This window comes from Ochlerotatus camptorhynchus, unplaced genomic scaffold (assembly GCF_037179485.1).
Source record: "Ochlerotatus camptorhynchus isolate MF236.1 unplaced genomic scaffold, CSIRO-AGI_Acam_v1.1 ptg000639l, whole genome shotgun sequence".
Taxonomy (NCBI): domain Eukaryota; kingdom Metazoa; phylum Arthropoda; class Insecta; order Diptera; family Culicidae; genus Ochlerotatus; species Ochlerotatus camptorhynchus.
Window position 1 is genome coordinate 2,409,135 of NW_027041118.1, and position 24,740 is coordinate 2,433,874.

The 24,740-nt window shown below is 39.1% G+C and overlaps 2 protein-coding genes across 2 annotated transcripts; one reads left to right on the forward strand and one right to left on the reverse strand.

The window, feature by feature from the left end:
- Positions 1-10,507: 10,507 nt before the first annotated feature.
- shrb (charged multivesicular body protein shrub) lies at positions 10,508-14,874 on the reverse strand. The gene is made up of 4 exons (XM_065237645.1): positions 14,727-14,874; positions 14,381-14,614; positions 13,704-14,135; positions 10,508-11,215 (listed from the first exon to the last, which is right to left on the reverse strand). Exons 2-4 carry the CDS (start codon positions 14,559-14,561, stop codon positions 11,157-11,159), a joined length of 672 nt encoding a protein of 223 aa, XP_065093717.1. The 5' UTR covers positions 14,562-14,614; positions 14,727-14,874; the 3' UTR covers positions 10,508-11,156.
- Positions 14,875-23,127: 8,253 nt separating this feature from the next.
- LOC135714369 (U6 snRNA-associated Sm-like protein LSm6) lies at positions 23,128-24,625 on the forward strand. Its single transcript, XM_065237720.1, has 2 exons — positions 23,128-23,209; positions 24,328-24,625. The coding sequence occupies exon 2, from the start codon at positions 24,329-24,331 to the stop codon at positions 24,566-24,568; it is 240 nt and encodes a 79-aa protein (XP_065093792.1). The 5' UTR covers positions 23,128-23,209; position 24,328; the 3' UTR covers positions 24,569-24,625.
- Positions 24,626-24,740: the final 115 nt, after the last annotated feature.

A 24,740-nucleotide genomic window follows, 5' to 3' on the forward strand; every position in this document is an offset into this window, starting at 1 on the left:
TGGGTCCAGGTGAGGGAGCTGCCTCCCTGGCGGCGGTAGCATTGGTGCTCAGCACGGAAAAAAAATTTAGGAAAACAGTGAACCATAACCAAAACATTGAAATACTTGAAAAATTTAAGATAAAGTATAATCACAAACGAAGTGACAGACGGAGCGGCTCGAAAACTTTGGTGACTAACCTGGTATTTCAATTTTTCAGTGTGCCACATGGCAACACTACTACTACTGGATTGTACCACATGGCAATACTACTACTGGATTGTACTAGCATTTTTACCAAATGTATTAGAATGTTTTGGTTCTATCTCTTTCACTCTACTCAAAACTGAAAAGCATAAAAAAATGACAAAATGATACACTCTTTGCACACTGTCAAAGAATCATTGTACACAAAATCAACTTTGTTCAAATCAAAACAAAAAAACCAACCCATCTGGTTGATGATGGCACAAGCTTCCAAGAAAATTCTATTACAATGAACCACATTATTTTAATGGATTTCTTCGCCAGTTAGTCGTCTGTTACTTCGTTTGTGGTATAATAGTCAAAAATGCATGACATACATCAATTTTACGTGGTTCTACGTCATACTGTGGTCGTTTATAGGATACAACCCTTTAATTTTTTTTTTACGTTTTTTTCTCATTACTGGGACTTGATTTTTTTTTTATATTTTTAGACTTTTCAAAAAAGATACAAATAATCACTCAAAAAAAATCAATATTAAGGATTTCGAGCTCTTTTATAAAGATTAATTCTTTAGAAAGCCAACTTAAGTCATTCTTCAAGATTCTGAACCATGAACAAATTATTTCTGACCTTCAAATGAACTCAAAGTATATTTACGACGATCCGCAATAAGATCATACTATAGAATTTATACAATTTTTTTTTTACAGATTTTTGTCAGCCAGAAACAGATTAAAAGGATTTGTTTTTTACGGTGAAAGTACAGATTGAAAATAGAAATAATGTGGCAAAATTGCGTCGTCTTCGTATTGCCAACAATCAATACGAAACTATCGATTTTAAATTGGCTCACTACTTGACTAACCTATTGGTCCCAAGCAAATCGACTAACGAACCCCACTCTGGTCAAAATTCTAGTACTACACAATGTTTGTTTTGATTCGCTATGAAAGTTTGACAGATAAAATGAGGGGTTAGTGGAATTTCCTTTACTTCGAGGGATGAATCGATTAGCTTGGGACCGAAGATAGTACCAGAGCTGAGCCAAAAAGTTGAGCACGTTTCTTCGGGACCTTCTGGTCTTAGAGTTACCTCTATGGTATTGCTGTGATGCGTGCTGTTCCATTCATATGTCGTGTCCGACGCTTATCCGTCCGTTGCTCAAAAGAAAATGAAGAAGAAAACGATTTGGCAAGCGTTTTTATTATCGCTGCTTTTCTCCTCCCTTCCTTTCATTGGTGAAATGGTGGGCGATCAATCGAGCATTGAGCTCGCTCATGTGAGCATGCACAATGTGTCGTTTGTTCGATTTGCGCTCTATCGTTGCGTCCGTGTTTGGGATTTTTCGTTACATGTCTGAATTTTGATTTTTTTTTTTTAATGTGACCCCCCGTATAGAAATTTAAGACGTAGTCCTACGTCAAAATTCAAAGATTGAATTAAAGATTGTATGTATCATTATTGCGAATGAAAGCGAGTCAATTTAATCGATTTTCTGATCGACAAATGGGCATAGGGCCAATTCAAAAATTGATCGAGAATTGTTTTGTAGAAATGCATTCTTTTTTTAAACCACCCCTGGACTGGGAATAAACCCACAGAAGTTTCAGGAAAATTATTGAAACAATCTGAATATAAACATTTCTTTCTTTGATATTTTATATTTTTAAATCACTTGCTTGTTTCACCAAAAATAGATGGGATATACAGTCACTCCAGAATTATGCGTCAGTCAGTTCACCGTGTTAATCAAATGGAAGCGACCTATAATTGTAAGTGGCCCATAATACGAACTTCGAAAGCATTACGTTTTAATCTAGCGTTACCGGTAAGCGTGACTGCCTCTCACTCCAAAAGGCATGGGGTCAATCCAAGCCGACGCCATCGGGATTTTCTGCGGCATAAAATCTCTGAGCATGCTTTCCTTTGAGAAGTGAAGCCGTTGGTCCCGGCCCATGAGGTTTTGATGGGTCCAGGTGTGGAAGCTGCCCCCTGGCGTCAGTAGCATTGGTACCCAGAGGTACAAGATCGACAGAAAAAAAAATCAAGGAAAAAATACGTTTTAATCTGCACTATGAGGAGATTTATTAGATCAAGTATAGTTGGGCTTGACGGTTCATGCTACGTTTTCACGATAGGCATTCAAATTCAATCAAATCGGTCATGAAACAAAAAAAAAGGCATGTGGGCTAAATTAGGTTCCAATCATAAATTATTTTTTTCGTAAGAATCGGAGTCGGAGCTGATACTTTTTCTTTGACTCCGAGTCCGACTCCTTATGCTCAGAAAGCCGTCCGGCTCCGACTCCGCCTCTGACTATATAGCCCTGGCCCTCGTCATGCGATTATTCTCACTATAATTATTGCTTAGAGGGTATGAAACCATGTTTAGCTTATCTGATTTTTGGCAATGTATGTTAAGATCAACTTCTAGTGCAGAATGCAGCAACCGCACAGTGACCGATCATGCTACTGCAGCACAAGTGTGCCACTAAAACTGATAAGCCTAAATTGAACAATCACCGAGGAAATCGTGCACGTATGACATTGAATGTGTTTGGTCTAATTTCACTGAGCAATATAATGCAATCCACATTAGTGTCATTGTCTTATATATGGTGCGCTATCGAACTTGTTATGCAACATCAATGACGCGGGGGTGGTGTTGAATTCTGCAACCGACGGACCGCAGCAAATATGGCCCCAAGGGGCAAGTCGTGCTTGCTGACTGGTGGTGCAGCATTTATGGCTCTCAAGACGAGCACGACATCCGATAAAGTCCGGGCTGCGTAAATGCACGCAATCCATGCCACACGCGGGGGAAGCTCCATTCCTGTGGAATACCAATGAGGAGCGAGGTCGTCAGCATATTGTCAACGAACCGCGAAATCCAGTAGTGCAAGTCTGCGTACGGTTTGCCCATTTTTATGCTGGCACGTTTGCATTTGGCGCAATTATAGCAGCCCCAACCATCGTCGTGGTAAAATGTAACGTCGATGTAATTGAACACTAACTGCTGGATTGCACCCCCGAAGCCATGGCGCTTCTCATTCCGATAGTGTCGTGTGTCGCGACGGCTGCTGGTCTGAATTGAGTGAACATTAATTTGGGTGAAATTTTCAGCAGTACTGAATCATTCTGTTCTAACGGGAAGATGGTGAAAATGTGTACCCAATTGAAAGTGAGTGAAGCATGTGATCTGCATTTGAAACTAACAAATTAATTTCCTAGAGATCCCGTTTTGTAGATCTTCATTATCGTTGTAATGGTGACAACGGTCTTCGGAAAAGAAACAATCAAGGAAGCTGTACAAAGCTATAACCTGGACCTTTCGACGTTCAAGTTTTTCAAGTATCCCGGAAAACTGACACCATATGGAGTACGACCAGGGAATCATAATCCTACGCTGCCACAGAAAGCGAAGGCAGTGTACAGGTACTTTAGGAATGTCTTCTTGGGGCATCCTCTTCAGCAGGAGAACTTTGGCATCGTATTCAATGAGAACAGGGCGCTTCAACTGAGGGCAGCCTATCAGCGTCAGTTTGGGTACCGAGGCGAGAATTTGGTAGCGCTGATAGGAAACGGCCATTCCCCTCAGGAGCTGAGATACTACGGAGCGATAGGACGTGATTTTGGTCCTTATTGAGTGAAAGCAAAATGCGTGTGAACCGATGAGATAAACTGTGAAACTATTTATGTGATGTGTCAAAATCAAGCATGTTAGTTTTAAATTATGCTGTTGAGAAAATCCCAGTGCTTAACCATATCTTTGTTGGGAAGTCTTCAAGCCATATCATAATCTCTGGTCTTGTTTCATTAAATTTGCGTAGATCAAATGTTTAGATAGCTGGCAGACCTTCAGTGAACTGGATTTGAACTTGCGTGTGTCTGGCCAGGTCTATCTTACTTTCTGGATACTGAGTTTACCATAGTTAATTTTGTGGTTAATTTTTCAAAGATAGTGCTCCAATCGTCGTTCAAAAACCCAAAGTGCTTGTGGGCCCTTCTCGAAAATTGTTCACGTCTCGTGTCTCAGCGTCTTGTACATGATTCACTTAGTTCGGAGGGGATAGCTTACCTGACCTTAGAGTCTTATGTACCAACAATCAATACGAAACTAACGATTTTAAATTGGCTCACCACTTTAGTAGCCTATTGGTCCCAAGCAAACGATTAACGTACCCTATTCTAGTCGAAATTCTATTACTACACTATGTTTGTTTTGATTTGCTATGAAAGTTTGACAGATAACATCAGGGGTGTGTGGATTCATGCAGAACATGCAGGGGTGAGTGAAATAGCTTGAGACTGCTTAGGACCGTTGTTCTGGTACTGAGTGAACCAAAAATAATAATGATTTTCTTCGGGACCCAGCGGTCTTAGAGTTACCTCTATGGTTGTACCATAGAGGTAACTCTAAGACTAGAAGGTCCCGAAATAACGTGCTCAACTTTTTGGCTCAGCTCTGGTACTCTCTTCGGTCCCAAGCTATTCGATTCACCCCTCGAAACATAGGAAAAACCAATAACCCCTCATTTTATCTGTCAAACTTTCATAGCGAACCAAAACAAACATTGCGTAGTACTAGAATTTCGACTAGAATAGGGTACGTTAATCGTTTGCTTGGGACCAATAGGCTACTAAAGTGGTGAGCCAATTTAAAATCGTTAGTTTCGTATTGATTGTTGGTTGTACCATAGAGGCAACTCTAAGACTAGAAGGTCCCGAAATAACGTGCTCAACTTTTTGGCTCAGCTCTGGTACTCTCTTCGGTCCCAAGCTAATCGATTCATCCCTCGAAACATAGGAAAAACGAATAACCCCTCATTTCATCTGTCAAACTTTCATAGAGAATCAAAACAAACATTGCGTAGTACTAGAATTTCGACTAGAATGGGATACGTTAATCGTTTGCTTGGGACCAATAGGCTACTAAAGTGGTGAGCCAATTTAAAATCGTTAGTTTCGTATTGATTGTTGGTTGTACTGCTTTAAGCTAGTACCACAAATTGTACATTTTGAAACTAACGATTTTAAATTGGCTCACTACTTGACTAGCCTATTGGTCCCAAGCAAACGATTAACGTATCCCATTCTAGTCGAAATTCTAGTACTACGCAATGTTTGTTTTGATTGGCTATGAAAGTTTGACAGATAAAATAAGGGGTTATTGGGTTTTCCTATGTTTCGAGGGGTGAATCGAATAGCTTGGGACCGAAGAGAGTACCAGAGCTGAGCCAAAAAGTTGAGCACGTTATTTCGGGACCTTCTAGTCTTAGAGTTACCTCTATGGTTGTAGTGTGTAAACGTCAAACGCTAGGGAATTGATTATGTGCACCACAAGTGGCAGTACTACCACAGACAAACAGACATAGCACATTGAATATTTCTCACTGTAAAACATCGTCGCAAAAACATCACCGCCATCTGTTGAGTACACTGTGGTGAGTAGTACGCTGAACAGATGGCGGTAGTGTGTAAACGTCAAACGCAAGGGAATTGACTATGCGTGCCACAGGTGGCGGTACTACCAACTACGATACTTTTAAATTGACCGTTAAATGCTTATTCGATGAACAACTTGCGAGTGTTATGTCTGTTTGTCTGTGGTACTACCAACTAAGAAACATTTAAATTGACCGTTAAAAACGATTTTGATGAACGATTTAGAAGTGTTATGTCTGCTTGTCTATGATCATACCTTCACTATCGCAACTTCGGGTAATCTACGAAAGTACTTGCATTTTTCTCAGGAGCTCTTGATCTAACTGCAATTACTATCTCATACTCGAAATGTGCAACGATCAAATTGGTACAACCGAGGCGCAGGGTAGGGTATTTTACAGTTTTTATTCTAAAACGGATAGCCATCTTGGGTTCCGAATTATCAGCGGACATAGATTTTTTTACCTCTACACGTCGTCCTTAGCGTTAGCGTTGTTATGATATACTTCGTAGATTGGATACTAGCGACACTCACGTCTCTTCTGAAATTCTCAGTTAGATTACTTTCAGGAATAATGCTGGGGAGTAAACATTGGTTCCAATCTAAACAAGAATAACAGAAGCATGACTGTCGCTATTCCCGGCCACGCTTATCTTTACCATAACTAGGGATAGAGAAGGAAATGTTGATGTAGTACTTACTTAACGAGAGGCCACCGACTTAGCGACACCCTCATAAGTGCTAAGGAGTTGGAGGGTTGGGTAGGGTATTCGGTTAGGATTCACCTCAAGTTGGCGATGCAACCAAAAGTATATATTGTTTATTTGTTGTTCACTTAATCTCTGGATAACCGACTATCGAAAGAAAATATTCATTTTGTTTAGTGATCATGAATTTTAAGAGTCATGACGGAGAGCTTGGGATTAAACCCATAATTTTCTGCTCAGTAAGCAAAAACGATCCCTCCAAGGTCATCGAGCATCTCAGAACCATAACGCTTCGCGACAATACAGGACTACGTTTTCGCATGATATGCAAATAATTTCCGAGGTTAATTTTCAATACAAAATATACAAATGATGGCGATTTCTTGTGCTTTTTTCTGCTCAGTAAGCAAAATCGATCCCTCTAGGGTCATCGAGCATCTCATTATCCACAGGTGCTATACTGCAGAAACATGAATAAAGTTAGTGAGATAATACGATTAAGCGGAAGATTTGGCACCATCAAGCATAATGTCAACAATCAATATGAAACTAACGATTTTAAATTGGCTCACCACTTTAGTAGCCTATTGGTCCCAAGCAAACGATTAACGTACCCTATTCTAGTCGAAATTCTAGTACTACACAATGTTTGTTTTGATTTGCTATGAAAGTTTGACAGATAAAATGAGGGGTTATTGGTTTTTCCTATGTTTCGAGGGGTGATTCGACAAGCTTGGGACCGAAGATAGTACCAGAGGTGAGCCAAAAAGTTGAGCACGTTTCTTCGGGACCTACTTGTCTTAGAGTTACCTCTATGATAATGTCATCAATAAAAAACTAAATTAATATGAATGCTTTAAAAATTATTGCTGTTGTTTGCTCATCTAATCAATAGCTGGTTTTCAATTACCTGTAATCTAATCTAATAATCTAATCTCACACTAACGCAGCCAATACTTTGAAAGCATCCTGGAAAATGACGGCTTCACGAATCCGTCATTTTTCTTGTCAACGGCCAGGCCAACTGCGCAGCATGTGCCGCAGAGATGATTTCAAGGAGTCAAGTGATGTCAGAAATGAATATCTGAAACCACTCCACAACCTGAGATCAAGGGAAAGGAAGAAAGCGTGCCCCCCCTCCAAAAGCTTCCAGTTACAATTGAATAATAGTATTTATATGTTTTCGTTGGGAGCATAATTACTATAAAATTTAATTTATGCTCCTGGTGTCTTTGGATGAACTTTTGGCATTTGAACCAAAAGCCAGGCTATTTCTGGGTTAACATTTGAAACAAGCGGAAACAACCATCCGTAAACGACAGCTCCAAACACAAACCCTTCAACCATCAAAAACACACCCACGAAATATAACAACAGCATCTGATAGAGCAAACTTTCTTTATCGAAAGGCCCCGACAGTCCGCGTGGGCACCATCTAAATTCAAAGAAACCCGCGTCAAAAGCCACTGCCCTCAAACGGTCGTTCCGCCCACTTCAAACTCAACCCAGATTTAATGCCAAGGTTATAGCGCCTTATCTCGCTCTCTGCTCTCCGCTATCTGTCACTGTTTTCAAAATCCGGAGTGATTTGAGATTTGGGTGTAATTGCATTTGTAAACAAACAGGTCAATCACCGATTTCTCGTGAATAAAAGCTCAATCCTATAAACAAACTATACCAAATGATAGAGGAATCATACCTCTACCGCAGAGTGTTATTAGTTTTCAAAATTGAGCCCCTATTCGCGAAAAATCGGCGATTGACGTGCCTGTTTACAAATACAACCACGCCCAAATCTCAAATCACTCCGGAAATATCTAATAGCAATTACCTTTGTTGTGATACTTCCTGTATTGCCATGGTGATCTGGGAGGAGGTTCGCATCTAGTGCTTTCCCCAGGAACCGTTCACGGCTACCAGCTACCGCCCGTCCAGTCTTGGGCGTATCCAGCGAACATCCTTCAGCTTACTCACAATGTCCGTCACTCGATGCAAATCGCAGGCACACTTACGCTAGTTACAAAAAAACACTCCCCTAGCTGGTTTTCAATAACCTGTAAAACATAAAACTTAAAACAAAACGACCACCTCTCCCATGACCGAAAAGCGCTAATACGTGTTCAGGGAATTATCTGTGGAATTGATCCATCAGTTGGTCCATCATTCGAGTATGGTACTTTTAAGGTTTCTAGCATCCTAAAAACTGGTAATTAAAATTTTTAATGTTAATTAAATGATTTTAATAAAAAAAACGACGCACCACCATAAACGCTGCACCGGATCATGCCGTGTGTGAGCACCTTAACCTTAAAGGTTAAAACTCTACACACTTATTTACTTCAATGGAATACCGATCTCCTAATTCTCGAATAACTCTCTTTCCTCTACGCGCGAGGCCTCCACCACCACCGATGTGCGGTATAAGAGGTGAGGAGAAAGAAAACTAGTGGACTCTTTCATTCTGACGGTGTTCTTATGCAATAGCAGACGTGACGTCACGTCTGTTGCTGCATAAGAAGACGCGAGAACGAAAGAGTCCACTAGTTTCCTTTCTCCTCACCTCTTATACCGCACATCGCACCACCACCACCACCACCCGATAAATAAGAAGAGCGAGCGACACGATCGAGAGAAATGAAGAGAGAAATAGAACTGTTCGAGAATCGTTTCTCAAGTCGTCTCTCCTTCCCCTCCAACTTAAAGAGAAATGGCATGGCACGTCAACTTTATCGCGTATATATTTCTACTTAAAAATAGAGATTGCTGACGTTTATTTTTACCTCTACTCGTCGTCCTCGTTCCAAAAGTACACAGTAATTCTAAAACCAATCGCCACCATCTTGAATTCCAAAATGGCGATCAGCATCGATGTTTCGACCTCTATACCCCCCCCCCCCCCCCCCTTCGCAATATACCTATATTGTAGGATATTTCACATTTTTTTCTAAAACCGAAGGCCACCATCTTTCGTTCCAAAATGGCCTCTATATATAGTATACCTCAAACAAAAGTCGGACAAAACCTATTTTTTTTTTTTCAGAAACCACATATTTAGTAAATTTTTGTATGCTGATTCCATTTTTGACGTCGGAAGTCATAAAAAATGTGAACTAATTTTTCGAAGATTGATTCGCTGGTGTGAGATTTTTGAGCATCTAGAATTGAGATTTAGATGTGTCGCTTCCCTCGCGTTGATATCTGGAACTCAAAATTACACACGGAGATGAAAAACTACCCAAATTGAAGTACTTTTACCTCAATTCCGGGGTTCAGCCCAATAACCCAAATTTGAGTAAATCGTAGTTTCCATTTAAAACCAGCAAAAAATAACTACTCTTAAGTATATTCTACCCAGAATTAAGTTTAATTCATCTAAATTTGAGAGTATGCAATTTACACTCCCGATCATAAGTTTAAGGACAACCCCAAAAAAACATGACAAATTTGTTGTGTTCATATCTCTGTCATGTTACGTCCAATTTTCGTTTTCTTTAGATCATTTGAAAGGTATTGAATGGAACTTTCCTCGTAGGCAAATGTAAGGCAATATAATTATCAAATTTTGTGTGCTAAAAGTTCACCCAAAGTTACAATATTTTTCAAAATTTATTCTGAAGAATCGTGATTGATTTTCTCAGAATTGGGTTGGCCAAATTTTGAAATAAAAGTAGTAGTAGAACACTTATGCTATACCATTCAAATAACCTTTGGAGATCGAAAATTGAACGTAAAATAAGAGATCATTGAACAAAACATATTTGCATGGTTTTTTGGGGGTGTCCTTAAACTTATGATCGGTAGTGTACTCAAAACTAACTTATTGGGCTGAACTATATTGTTGGGTCGAATCTCTCGTTCCTTTTTTTGACAGCAATAAAGAGCAATATGACAGCAATATTAAGTAAAAAAGAACTCAAATTTTTGGTCGTATTTTTTCTCCTTGTATACCCTAATAAAAAATAACCATAAACGAACGATAACCCAAATCATTGAACTATTCCACAAATGGTTTGGATGATACCCATAACACGTCGTTAAGCAAATTAACCATACAATTTTTATTAGGGTACAACCTAATACCTACCTGCATATTATTTGAAAATTCAAACTTTGCTTTATTTTATCGGCAGTAGTAGAGCCCTAGTACAAATAAAAAACCACAGTCCTATTAGTGTAACTTACTTAACGTAAGAAAATATATTTTCAAATTCACCGCAATTCTCTATCAATGTGTCCGACCTGGAACTCAAAATTTCATACATCCTATCTTGTAAAGCGAGCACGTGCTGACACGGACAACGCAGCAGCAACTATTCTGCCTACTCCCGTACCACAGTTCAATTAAAAGACTTCATGTACTAATATGCAATTTACGAGAAACTTTTCTTCCGACATTTAAACAAAAGCAATAAGCTGTTGATAAACAAACATTCATCTTTGCACGAGAAATAATATAAATAAGGTAGTTTACATGTTTTTTTTTTTAAAGAACGCAAATCATTCTTTGGGCTTTCTAAGGAAAACGATATCAACAGTGTTCACAGGTGTGGTTTACACAGACAATACGGTTCAGTAGTCTTCAATCTCAATCTGGGTCAATCCTGTTCGTTTTCCGCAGTACGACGAAACTCGGCTAGATGTAGTGCACCGGTTGGATGGTTTAGTATGCCATTGGCCCGTTCGATCTCCTTTTTATGTATAGGTATTAAGTGCATTGAATAGAAGCTAGCCGGTCAGTATTTCTAAACGTGTAGTTAGTTATATGCATGGATATTGTGTAGCCCCTGTGGGAACGAACCGGTGAAATTTCCCGCTTTAATTAGCCCACGACATCAGTTCCTTCATGTCTGGATCGTCATCATCCTCTGCGACAGCTGGAAGAACGAGAATTTCCGATTAACATGAGAAAATATGGTGATGTAAGCAGGGTTGCTTCCACTCTCTTCGTGCTATAGTTCTTTCTGCAGGATAACAGTAAAAAAAACAAACTTTTTGGTTGGAGCGAAAATGGGGGTAGCAAATTATGCACTTGAAACTTAGATTACGCATGTGTGCGTGTTATAATCGTATAATTATGAAATAAATTTTAATGATATCAAGCTGGACAATGCATTAGGTTATATGTAACATTGACAGATTCTCTTCTTCTATTTTCTCTTTGCATCTTCAAGGTCATGTGAAGACATTCCCTGCTATTTTCAGTAAACAGATTGATGAAATTAGTTATTATCGAAAGAGAAAGTCGATGAAGAGAATCGATCAATGTTACTTAGGACTTAATGCATTGTTCAGCTTGATGTACTGTACTTGTAAGTTACAAGAAGAGGTTGTATGCGGACACGGTCGTTCAATATCACTCAGAGAGAGATAGAGTAACTTCGATTCAGATGCAAGAGAAATTTCTAAACATGTAGGTAACTCAGCGCTTATTGACCTACGTTTTTAGACATTAAAATTCTCTTCATCGACTTTCTCTTTTTTTGTTAATAACTCAGCTGCAAAACTGTTGTATGTGACGTTTTGGACGCTAGATAAGAACTTCCTTTATCAAACTATGTGGTCAAAATTACCGCGAAATCTGTTTGCATAGCAGTGGTTATAAAAAAAGAAAGTCGATGAAGAGAATTTGATCAATGCAGATAGCTCGCGCAACACGAGAAAATGGCCTATCATTGTCGATCGATTCTCTTCGTCGATTTCTCTTTCGCGAATAGCCCGACTGCAAAAAAAAATTGAGTGTGTTGTTTCATGCGCAAGCTAACATCGTCTTCTTCACAATTTTCGAACTGTGCTGCGAGCTTAGCCAGAAATTCGATTATGTAGCCGTGGTAAACCAAAGAGAAAGTTGATAGGCCCTTTTCAAATCTTACGCGAGATAGGACCCCTTTTAAATAATGTTCATCGAGAATTATTATTAACGTAAGAGAAAGTCGATGAAGAGAAACGATCAAAGTCATTAGGTCTGTTCCCGTACTTGCTTTTTTGCTTTCACTGTAAGTTGTTGCATCTTTCTGTAAGTTGCTGTAAGAAAATCAAATGCTGCACAAAGTACGGGAACATACCTATTTACACCCTTTAGGTTTTTAATTTTGAAAAAATATAGGTTTTTAAATAATATCATCTGAATGCTTCGTTTTTTGAGAACAAAGATATGTTGTTCGAACCCATAGACTTTCATCTCGATTTTTTAATTAAGATTAAAGCAAAATAATAACTTCACTGTTTGATGCGATTCAAATATGACATCCACAAGTTATTTGATTTTGTTATCCCCCCCTCATGTCACGCATTTTCCAATACTATCAACTTCTCCGTCCTCCTCAAGAGTGGACGAGTGGTTCGCACGGTTTGGAACTGGTTCCAACCTGGATAATAAATAAATTTGCTGTAACAAATTGACGACTCGCTCCCATACAAAATCCCATCGAGGGGTGCTTAGATGGTGATTTCTGCTAATGTATTCGCACGTATTTAAAATAGTTCCAGTGTATCAAAAATGATGACATTTTGGATTTCGGTTCAATTTGTAATGCAGATTACGATTATGCATTTATCACAATACCCATAAAGAAGCCAATTGAGAGCTTTATACGTTTGTACCATTTTTGCTTTAGTATAATTCCACAGGGAGCATCCATAAGGGCCTAACTGCGATGATCGATACTCTGCATATTGCTACAATTTTTTGAAATTTGTTCAATATAGTGCTGTAACAGGATGTAAAAAGAAAAAAAAAAAAAACAGGATGTATTGACTACCAAAAGCAACAGCAAAGGCACCGAGAAATCAAGCTGAATGTTGCATTAGGTCCTAAGTAACATTGACAGATTCTCTTCGTCGACTTTCTCTTTGCATCCGCACGGCTATGTAAAACATTCCCGGGTATTTTCAGCACACAGATCGATAAAAGAAGCCGTGACGATGCAAAGAGAAAGTCGGCGAAGAGAACCTATCAAACATCATACTTAATGCCCAGAACCCGAAAAATTTCTAGACCAGACCGAGAATCGAACCCAGCAGTTTATGCATCATATGCATCAAATACAAGCTGAACAATGTACTAGGTCCTAAGTTACATTAATCGATTCTCTTCGTTAACTTTCTCTTTCGTTAATAACTTGGGTACAGAATCGTTTCTTGTTGTGTTTGCCGTATTAGAAGCTAGATAATAATGTGTGGTGAAAATAGCTGGGAATGTCTTAACATGGCTGCAAAGATGCAAAGAGAAAGTCGGCGAAGATCATCTGTCAATGTACTTAGGACCTAATGCATTGTTCTGCTTGATTTAATATTTCCGAAGAACATTTTTCCCCAACGAAGTGAGTGGAAGTATAACCCCGGATGTAAGTATTAAAAACTTACCCTTTTTCTTTTCTTTCGCCTTGGCCGGCAGGTCGGTCGATGGCACTTCCGGCAGCTGATCCGTCTCCGGCTGCACTCCGAGCAGTTCCTTGTCCAATTCTTCCTGTTCCAGTTCCTCGAGCTCCTTCTCCAGCTCATCATCGTCGATGTCCTGGCCGAATCCGACCGCCGTCGAAACGGCATTGGAGATTTCGTTCGCGATGTCATTCTGTTCGGCAATGTCGTCCATCATATCGTGAACGTCGTCGATGTTCATATCTTTGTGGGCAGCCTTCAGTGCATCCGAGGCCTTCTTCATTGTGGTCAAGACGGCTGTGTTGGTATTGGCATTCTCCAAAGCCTCCCGCTGCATCTCAATTGTGGACAGGGTGCCATCGATTTGAGTCAGCTGTTTTTCGTATCGCTTCTTCCGCTTGAGAGCCTGGAGCGCAGCTGAAAATATATGGAAGGATCCGTTTGATTACGCTTACTTTTTGCATAGCTTGGCTACGTTGGCTACATGCCAATATGTACTTGAATTTGTTTAAGATTGAGCTTAGATTTCGACGTGTCTAATAAGCATGACGAATGAGTCATCTTTCTCAACGCCGATTGTCAACACTGTCTAACAATGTCTGTTATATTGCTGCCAAAACAAAATAGTATCCTCTTACATTAAAGGTTGGGCCGTAACTCACCGCGCTTGTTCTTGGTTCCATTTTTCCGGGCAGTGTCCAGTTCGACTTCAATCTTTTTCTCCAGGAACTCCTGTTTCTTGGTCAGCATATTCTCTATATCCCTAAGCTTTTGAATGGCCTCGCTCGGCGTCGGGGCTGGTTCGCCCTTCTTCCCGGAGAACAGTTTTCCGAAGAAACTCATCCTATTGGTGCTGTTCGCCGTTTACTCCTAAAAAAAAAAACAATCCTCAAGGTCTTTCCGCGGAGGAAGCGAAATTTGATTAGCACAGGTGCCTGCCATAAACAAAATAAAATTTCAGACTTATGCGGAAACGAAAACAAACGATTCCGTCTGAGTCATACTCACCTTTGACCAGTGATTTGATTGAATTAACAAATTTTGTGGCGTTCTATGAATCCAAAAGGTGAGGAAAGGTTTGCAATCCGATTTTGGGATAATTTTCCACTTCGCAATGCCAGGAAGCGACGAAAAAACTTTCGATCCTTTTTTATTCGCACAGATGCGTCATTTCGTCGACCAAAACAGCAAAGTGGTGACAGTTTGTTGATCGATCGAAAGCAGTGTCTGATGTGCTAAAGGGCGGCCGATTTATAAAATGTCAGAAAAATCGAGGAAGTCCATGTGGCGGAGTTAACGTAATAGAAAAAAAAAATTTTTTTGAATAAATGAAGGGGCAAGACAACTAATACCCTGGACAGACTATGCTTATATCATGTAATATAGGCTGTCTTGCAATGAGCACTCTTAAACGCTGTCCAGACTGGAGAGTTATAACATGTTATAACGGTTGTCAAATAATTGCAACACAGAAACCACCATCAAGATAGCGCTAAAACATGATATAACTCTGTAGTCTGAACGTACTATTAAACGCTGTACAGACTGGAGAGTTATAACATGTTATAACGGTTGTCAAATAATTGCAACACAGAAACCACCATAAAGATAGCGCTATAACATGTTATAACTCTGTAGTCTGAACGTACTATTACATTGGATTTCCAGTGAAAACTAGATGTATGAGTGCTCATTGCAAGACAGCCTATATTACATGATATAAGCCATAGTCTGTTTGGGGTATGAGATATATTTGAAAATATAATCATATAAAATAATTAAAATAATCGCGAAAATAAATTCTTTTTAGAGCAGCGACGGCAACAAGCAGCGGTGGGAAATGCAACTCTCCATTTCGGAAGTAGAGGGAACTCCACTGAGCATGACCGCCGACAAAACTGGAACGGTAACAGGGACCCCTTGCATCGATATCGAATCGACGGGAAAACTGGAATTTTCTTTCTTAGAAGGGTAACTTCAGCTTGGAAATTCGGAAACTACTGACTACACACAAAGAACAATCGTTGCTCAAATTAAAAAAATACATTGATAGAATTAAAAGTATGCATTGGTTCTTTTTGGTAGAAAGCGGTTAGCTTTCAAAACAAAAATAGGCCAACTGTCAAATCAAAAGTTGCCCGGCCACTGCTTTTAAAAGTTAAAACTTTCAAATTGAATTGTACTACTGTCAAATGAAAAGCATAACAGTGTTTAAATTAAAAGCAGATTATTCTTGATTCAAAATAAACTTTTGGCCTGAAACTTTGGTATAGTTAGGATAACATATATGTCCTTTTAAATTTGATAACAAATACTTTCATCATTATCACGTCCGTTTTCATTCCAAAATCTTATAAATATTCAATTAAAAGTTTTTTTATTTGAAAGAAATATACAAAAATATGTTTATTGATATTTTAAACAATCAATATTAAATATATGATGTTGAATTTCCTTCTCCCGAGTGGGGAAAACTTCACATCGCACTGTACAGTGTCTCGCCCGCTCGCTCGCCCGTATGATCCCAGGAACTTTTTAAACTATTTCCAGTAGATTATGGATCAACTTTGATCGTGTTGCGGGTGGACTCCTCACGCTTCCCATGGTCATTCAGTGGCGAAAAAAAGATTTCGAATTTTAACGCTACTTCCACCTGTTTGCAGTCAGAAGTCGTTTTGATGGTAGTCGAGGAAAGTGTATCCGTTCCAATTTGCTTGTCCAAGGTGTCAACAATCTGCTCAGCCTTGATTCCTTTCATCAGGAGTTTGCGTATCAGCTGTGCTAATTCCGTGAGCAATCGGACCTGGTGCTAAGATAAAACAAATAAAACGAATTCATAATAAACCTTATCAAATTTCAACTCACCTAACATTTCCTGCTGCAGCGGAAAATCATAATGTTTCCAAGGATTTCTCGCCTCCTTATTATGACGTCAAGTAAAATTTGGCGGTAAAAATAGGTTGTGCTGCCAAGGCTGCCAATAACTTCATTATGAAGCTCGTTATGAAGAGGTATTTTTGACAGTTGTACAACTTTTATTTTCAAAAACGAGCTTTTAAAATTACGAGTCGAAAGTGAAAGAAATATTGTCAAACCAAAAGAAATAATTTTCAATTTGAGTTTTTCGTAGTTAAAACTATGAATTTAGGAAAACTTTTAATTTGAAATTCCATTATTTTTATTACAACAATTTTTGTTTTTTGTGTGTATGTGAATGCGTGATTCAATTGGTTTTATACTTTTTTTTTAAATCAAAGAGAAATTGAATGACGATGATGATTGGTCTAACAATCTACTAAGTAAAACGAAATGAACGTGTACAATGTCATAAAAGTTAGTTTCTGATTGGATGTTTACACTATTTCTGTTCTTATTGCTAGTGTTAGTAAGGGAAGCCGTTTGCCCGCAGCCTTCTTGGGGTTAGTAAAACAAAATGCAAGGAGGGGAAAAAGGATTGGGAAATATTTCTGCGGCCAACATTGGAAACGTAGAGTGGTTAGCGGCGGCGGTTTAATCGATACACGGCAGTGGTACCAATCTATTCGCTGTTGCAAACATACTGTACAAGCATAGAGGTAACTCTAAGACTAGTAGGTCCCGAAGAAACGAACTCTACTTTTGGCTCAGCTCTGATACTATCTTCGGTCCCAAGCTAATCGATTCACCCCTCGAAACATAGGAAATTCCACTAACCCCTCATTTTATCTGTCAAACTTTCATTGCGAATCAAAACAAACATTGTGTAGTACTAGAATTTCGACTAGAATGGGGTACGTCATCGATTTGCTTGGGACCAATAGGCTAGTCAAGTAGTGAGCCAATTTAAAATCGATAGTTTCATAGTGATTGTTGGTACAAGTGTGACCATAAAGCCGCTATTTTTTTCTCGCTGTGTGTGGGAAAGGAAAGAAAATGAAAAAAGAGGAAATTCTCCCCTTCCCGATAGTGCTTTTGGTTTGAATGGGCGTACTTCGGTTCTCGTGAAAAGGACCTAGCAAATTATTTACAAAAGTTGATAGGTCCTTTTCAAATGTTGCGGTAGCATTATTCATGTGTTCATTTTTAGTAAACAGAGCCGCGCTGTTGTGTCAAAAAAAATTCAGTACACTCAAAAAATATTCAAATCTAAATAGTATAAAAGCTATGCTAAATCGCAATTCTCCTGACCGACGCATAGGTCGGTATAAAGAGAAAGAATACGAACTTAGTATAAAAATCGTTTATTCATGGTATAGTATAATTTGGGATTATTGGTTGAATGTATAATGTTGGAATATTCGGGAGAATGTATTACGATGCTGTCAGTTCTTATAAGTGGTATTTTTCATGGATATAGAATAAAATATTAATAAAAGTCAAATGAATTTTACTAGCTAAGACAAAACGAACTTCATATCACAAATCCAGAACCTGCAAGCAGCATATTTTTGAACCGATTGCATCATAGTCGTGCATAGGCCTCAGGGGTAAATGATTTCCGCACCGGCCATCAAGAGTATATGATTTCCTTTCAGTGGTTCCAACAGAACAGGTTCGCAATTTCGTCTTCTATGGTTGAGGGAACAATTGATGAGTACTTTCAACTCGACATTCAAATTGGCCTGCCCTGGATTTAGAAGTGGAATGAATAGGCGAATGGTTTTATTTGTTTAGGTTACTTGCTGGTGCTACTTTAATTTTCACTGATTTTAGTTCGCTGGGATAAATCTCTTTCCTTTAATTTTTAAGCTCCGGAATACTCTAGGGAATACTATATTACCTCTGGAGTTTTGTCATCAGAGTATACCTAGTAACTTCTGCACGCAATCCGGTATCTGTCGATTGATGATGCCGTTATCGAGTATCCGGTGATTGATAATGGTGATAGTCGTCGAGATCAGTAAACCACCTCTCATCAAGTCTCCGCGAACAACCTGTTGAGAACCTCTTCGATGATCCTGAAGCACACAACATTCTAGCCATCGGAAGAAATCCACAGTGGAACCGGTGTTCCCCAGTATCAATTATGACTGATGATCCAATCCCAATCACTCAGCACTTTCCGCACGGGAGGGGATTGATGGACTCATCCGTCCGATGAAACCGATGAAATCTCCTACATCACTTCGAATTATCTTCCACTGCTTTGCTGTCAGCGATATATACTGAATGAATTTTTCGCCGGTATTCAGACTTAGTATAATTTTGAAAAAAATAATACTTGAATCAATGTATACACACAAAAAATAATCATTTCTAAAATTAAAAAAACCATTGGTCAAATTAAAAGTTTTCGTTGGTTCTTTTTGGTAGAAAGTCCGAAGCATTCAGAATAAAAATGTGTAGCCTGTCAAATCAAAAGTTACGCCCCTCGTTAATTTTAAAAGTTGAAGCTTTCGAATCAAATTGTAGAACTGTCAAATGAAAAACCAATGCTTTTAAAATAAAGTACAAAATGTTTCAAATAAAAAAGGTTTTTTTTTTATCATGACAATATATATCATGACATTTTATCTCAAATTTGAAATATTATCAGGCTAATAGTTTTCAAGATTAAAGACAAATACCCTTACTCATATTTGTACCATTTATAAAAATTGTCTTTATTCATATACTTTGTATAGAAAATGAAAATACATCATTGTTTTTGAGACCAGTGCAGATTTCGTCCGAGTCCTAGGATTCAAATGCCATCAACACCGATGAAAAAACACCACCTGCCACTGGAAACGACCACCACCCGAACTAGATCACTAACGGTCCAGGATAATTCATACATCATTGTGTTGTTGTTCAGCCGCTCTACATCCACATACCATCGGCTGTCAGATTCCGGAATGATGGGTTTGGTGCAATGTTACGGGGTTTTTTGCGCAGATTGTATTTTCTCTCACGAGAGACGCTTTACACTGTTACGGGATTTGTTGGCCGATGATGACAGTGATGTTTACGGTGAGAAGCAGGAACCACCCGACGAAAACGCTTGTTTGCCAAGAGTTAGCGGGCTGATCAATGTAGCTACAATGTAAAAATAAATTTAATCGATCCTAAGAAAAACAAAAATCCAACTCACCTATCATTCGCTGTTGTAGCGGTGGAATCACAATCAAGTACCACTGTACTATACCTTCACCGGAGGTGTCTATCAAATACTGATTCCACGTATTTGATTTCCGTAGAACGATTTGTTTTCCTCGTCTCGCCAACTCAAATTTGGCGGTAAATTAAGTGCTGCAAAAAACTTTACTATGAAGAGGTATTTTTGATAGCTGAACAACTTTTATTTAAAAAAATGTACTTTTAAAATAACAAGTCAGAAATGAAAGAAACACTTTCAAACCAAAGATATAACTTTCATTTTGAACATTTTCACAGTTAAAACTACGAAATTAAGAAAACTTTTATTGTTAAATTGCATTATTTTTATAGCAACAATTTTTGTTATTTGAGTGTATATATTGATTAATCATAAAATGTATAAATTTTAATCATTCTTAGATTAGTAATATTTTTGAGTGTAGATGAACTAAAGTTCACCCGTGCACAGGTCTATTCTGGAGCGACTCATTTTTGAGTTGAAAATCACTCAGTTCGGTCAAAAGGGAAGTTACCCAAAAATGGGTAAACATGCTATTACTCAAATTTGAGTAAACGTGCCTATGGAGGAAACTGAGTAACGGTTACTCAGATTATGACATTTGTCAACTGAGTAAACCCTACCCATTTCGGTAGAAACGAATGAATTCCCCATGAATGCATTGTATAAATATTTTCGTCCAGGAAGATTATTAATAAAAAAAAAACATTATAACAAGGGGTGTTCACTCTACACACTTGTTTTGCGCCAACTTTTTTCTCAGTGTACCTCAGTGTGCCGCAGTTGTACCGGTAGTGTCAAGAAGTCATTGAACTGACTTTTGATTGCTTGTGAATAATGCCTTGTTTGGCAACCCGGTATTTTAAAAGCTTTTATTTTTGTTTTGTTTTTCAATGTTTTCAAAAACGACACGGACTCCAGTTGGGACTACACACTGGATGCATCCGTCTCCAAGGATGCCTGCAACGGACGAGCTCCGTTGCTACACGATCCTTCCATCTTTGGCGGAAGGCCGACTCCGCACAACGAACGTCAATCATTAGTCAACCAACCCTTCTGGGAGCCGGCGGAGGAAATGGATTTGCACCGAATTTTTCACCACCCGAGTATGATCCGTCGGAAAACTGGAAACCAACACCGGCCAGAACACACGTCAGACTGATGAAGGACGCACCGCTGACCCGAAACGGACCAGCCAATTTTCCAAGCTGAACTACTTGTCAGAGTCCACCAACCCGTACACCCTGCAGGACAATTCGATCAGCTTCAAGGTCTACAGCGCCTCCAAGAACAATCACTTCCCAGGCCAGCAAAAATCGCATTCTCCACTTCTTCAATAACCCACCCGTATGCCGTCCGAGGATCTGCTTCTGACTGCATTCACCACCAAGGGCTGCCACCCGTCGCAAGTGCGAATGTTCCCGCTGAAATCGGGAAGTTCCTCCTTCGGATTGGTCGAGTTCCTGAGCGTAGCCCTGGCGGTGAACGTCATCATGAAGTGCAACCACAGCGCGATGATCACAAATGCACAAAACTCCCGTTCATTATGAAGCTGTGCTTCTCCTCCTCCAAGAAGATGAACGGTGCGTGGAGGAACGAGAACACCGAAAACACGTTAGCTTTGAAAGAGCGGAAGCTTATTTTCTGAGAAAAGAAAGGATTTTCCTTTTTCTGGGTAGTTAATATTATGATTCGTAATTATAATTTCTTATTGTGTTAGTTGGAAGTGCAAAAAGGAACGAGAGTTAAAATTTGTTGAACTATTTGAGATTTTGCCAAGACGGTCCTCCAACATTATATGTTGGACGATGGAATGTTTGATGTAGCAGCCACCGCCATGGATTTTTCGAGCAGTTCGAATGGTCGGATGGTATAGATTTTGTTTGGTTGTTGACTTTCCGATTAAACCGACCGGCCCAAGATTTCCAGCGTCGACCACGGCTACACAAATTAGCGATGCAGCTCCCACGGCTGCGGCTGATTCCAATGCTGCTGCTGCTGCTTTAGTTGCTGCTGCTGCTGTTCCTTCTGCTGGTCCGTCTCCTCTAAAATTCGTCAAAAAAGACGGACCAGCAGCAGCATTGGAAGCAGCCGCAGCCGTGGGAGCTGCATCGCTAGTTCGTGTAGCCATGGCCGGAAACCTCGGTTAGGTCAAGATACCGCTGTCAGCTGTTCTTCGTATGAGAGGAAATCTGGATGCGACTGCCGTCACGGGTGTAACGAATCTGAGAATCCATGGCGAGACTTGGTGGAGATTCACGGTTGTTTTGAAAATAATTTGACTAGGAGTGGCAACGTCAATAACAAATTTTGACACATGCACACTGCGCAGGTGCAGAAAAAGTTCAGTGTTGCCAGTAACTTTGAAGATCATAAAAATTGTAACCATGGGTGCCAAACAACGTCAAGGACTGCACCCCGATGTGCCCCAGTTTGATTTTGGCACACTGTGTAGAGTGACCAACCCCTTGCATTATAAAAATGATAATTCTTTATTTATTGATAGCAACGAACTATTTATTAGAGTTGTATACCTTACAAACTAGCTGCTGATAGCTTTCGCCATCAAGGTCATTACGTAACTGCTTCACTTCTAAAAACTAATTTAAACGCATTGTGCAAAAATCGTCTGTTTACAACTTCATAGTGCGACATTTTGAACGTAGTAAAAATTGATATCAGAATGATTTACCCAGAATCTGAGTAGATCGCACTCATCGAAGCAAAACCAGTTTACTCTTTTTCTGACAACTCCATACACTCAAAGATAAATTAAATAAAAAAAGCTTAAAAAGTATGCAGTTTCCCGCTTCACCTTATTGAGTCCGAGCCATGATTACTTCGGCAGTAGTCATGCATGATTAAAATCGAAATAATCTTTCCAGTATTAAATTTTATTCTTTTTCAATACTGATATAGAATACAAAAAGATTAAAGATCAATCAAACATTTTAAAAATAAAATCAAAAATATTCAAAAAAAGATAATCTAGAATCTAATCAACTATGATTAAACTGGGATTAATATCAGATGCTTATTTTTTAGAAAGAGAAGATTAATTTTTAATCATTCGATATGATTAAACTAAGTTTAATGTCAAATTGATTAAATTTCAAGCAAAATGGGAATAGTTCAATTTATCAGTGTACAGCATGCAAAAATATCACCCAGTCACCGAGTAGCTCAAAATAGCGTGTAGCTTGTTTTAATTAGTCGTGTACAGTTATGTGCCACGTGGGTTTTAATCCTCAGCCACCGGCGGCTCTTAAACTAAACGTCATTGAATTTGATTGTTGTTGTTTCGTTTGTTTGCTGTTAGTCGTTGCTCTTTATTCGTTTGTAAAGCGTTCCTGCCTTGCTTGCGGATTAATTTGGATAAATTCACTAAATTACTTTTATATTTCCATAAACCAACGTAAGTACTTATCAGTTATTTAGAATTAGTTACATACTGTAAAGTAGAACCAGTATTTCATTTACTACAAACAGTTTCAAATTTCAGCGAATTCTTTTTTTTTTATCGTGGTTAGAACCAGTGCGAACCACTTGATTCTTTTATTCAACGTAGGCCTCTGTTCCTGTAATCTAGTGTAAATCACCGACGGGCATCGATTGCCACGCATTGAACCTCAACCTGATGTAGTTTTTTAAAAACAAACAATCTTGATACCCACTCCAGGTTGAAACTTTGAATAATAAACGAATTCGCTCTTAACCAGGTCCCTCAAGTCGAAACAACAAACTTTTTCATACAAGCGTTCATACAAAAAATGCATCGTTTCGACTTGCGCAATGAGGCTCCAGGTCTACCCATATAATTATTTAGCCCGGTTAAGACGATTCAAGTCGGCGTTCAGCTCAATAATTGGACTGCAAAATAAACGACCGGAAAGTAACTTCTTGCATTATTTGCTTTCAAGTCACTTGAATGTTAACCACCAGATCGGGATGAGTTGAATTCAACTCACTTGCCTCGTCTAAACCCGGCTTGAGGAAAAATAGAAGGAATGCTTTTATGCTTTTATCATACAACTTACTTTAACCCGGGTTTACACGCTTCAAGTGAGTTGATTCAATTCACCCTTGATAAAGTAATCGGCGTTCAATTAACTTGCAATTCGAAAAGAACAAATCCGAAAACCAGCTTTCTGGACGTTTGTTTTTTTTTAAAGTAGTGACCGGCCATGTATTAGGTCTACCAGAATAAGCTACGTAATTTATGGATGTTCAGTTACCTATATGTATCTCATGAGGTCTGTTCCCGTACTTGCTTTTCTGTAAGATTCTGTACAGTAAAAAGGAAAAGCATATTCCCGTACTTGCTGCAGCTGCTGTTTAGATGATTCAATTCAGCATTCAACTCACTTGAACTGCTAAATGAACGTCCAGAAATTTGGTCGAATTCAACTCACGTGCCTCATCTAGCTTTATAATCGGGGACCCCATTTCTCTCATTTTTAAAACTAGCATTGCTTTTTCTTCATATTAAATACTTTTACCTTTTACTATTAAAGTTATGGCTTTTAATTCCAGCATGTCTCGCAAGGAAGCCCTCTCGCAGTTCATCAACCAGATCCACGGCCGGCCGGTGGTGGTCAAGCTGAACAGTGGTGTCGATTACCGTGGTGTCCTAGCCTGCCTGGACGGTTACATGAACATTGCCCTGGACCAAACGGAAGAGTACGTCAACGGTCAGCTGAAGAACAAGTACGGCGATGCGTTCATCCGTGGTAACAACGTTCTGTACATTTCCACGCAAAAACGGCGGGTTTAGTAGAATAGATCGGATTTTCCAATTAATTTGAATAAAAGTTTGATACAGTAAAAAAAATCAACAGCGATTTATTGCCTTTCTCACTAGGTTAGTTCATTACAGGTAAAATGTAAGCTTTAAAGAAAGTCTCGAAATTGCTGCGCTCCGGCCAGTGATAACCGATTGGGGATTA

Bases quoted from the DNA above. Each gene is read 5' to 3' on its own strand.
- shrb (XM_065237645.1), bottom strand. From the start codon at position 14,561: ATGAGTTTCTTCGGAAAACTGTTCTCCGGGAAGAAGGGCGAACCAGCC. The intron at 14,136-14,380 runs GTGAGTTACGGC...ATATATTTTCAG, and splicing joins TGGAACCAAGAACAAGCGCG to CTGCGCTCCAGGCTCTCAAG. The intron at 11,216-13,703 runs GTAAGTTTTTAA...TCGTTCTTCCAG, and splicing joins GGCGAAAGAAAAGAAAAAGG to CTGTCGCAGAGGATGATGAC.
- LOC135714369 (XM_065237720.1), top strand. From the start codon at position 24,329: ATGTCTCGCAAGGAAGCCCTCTCGCAGTTCATCAACCAGATCCACGGC.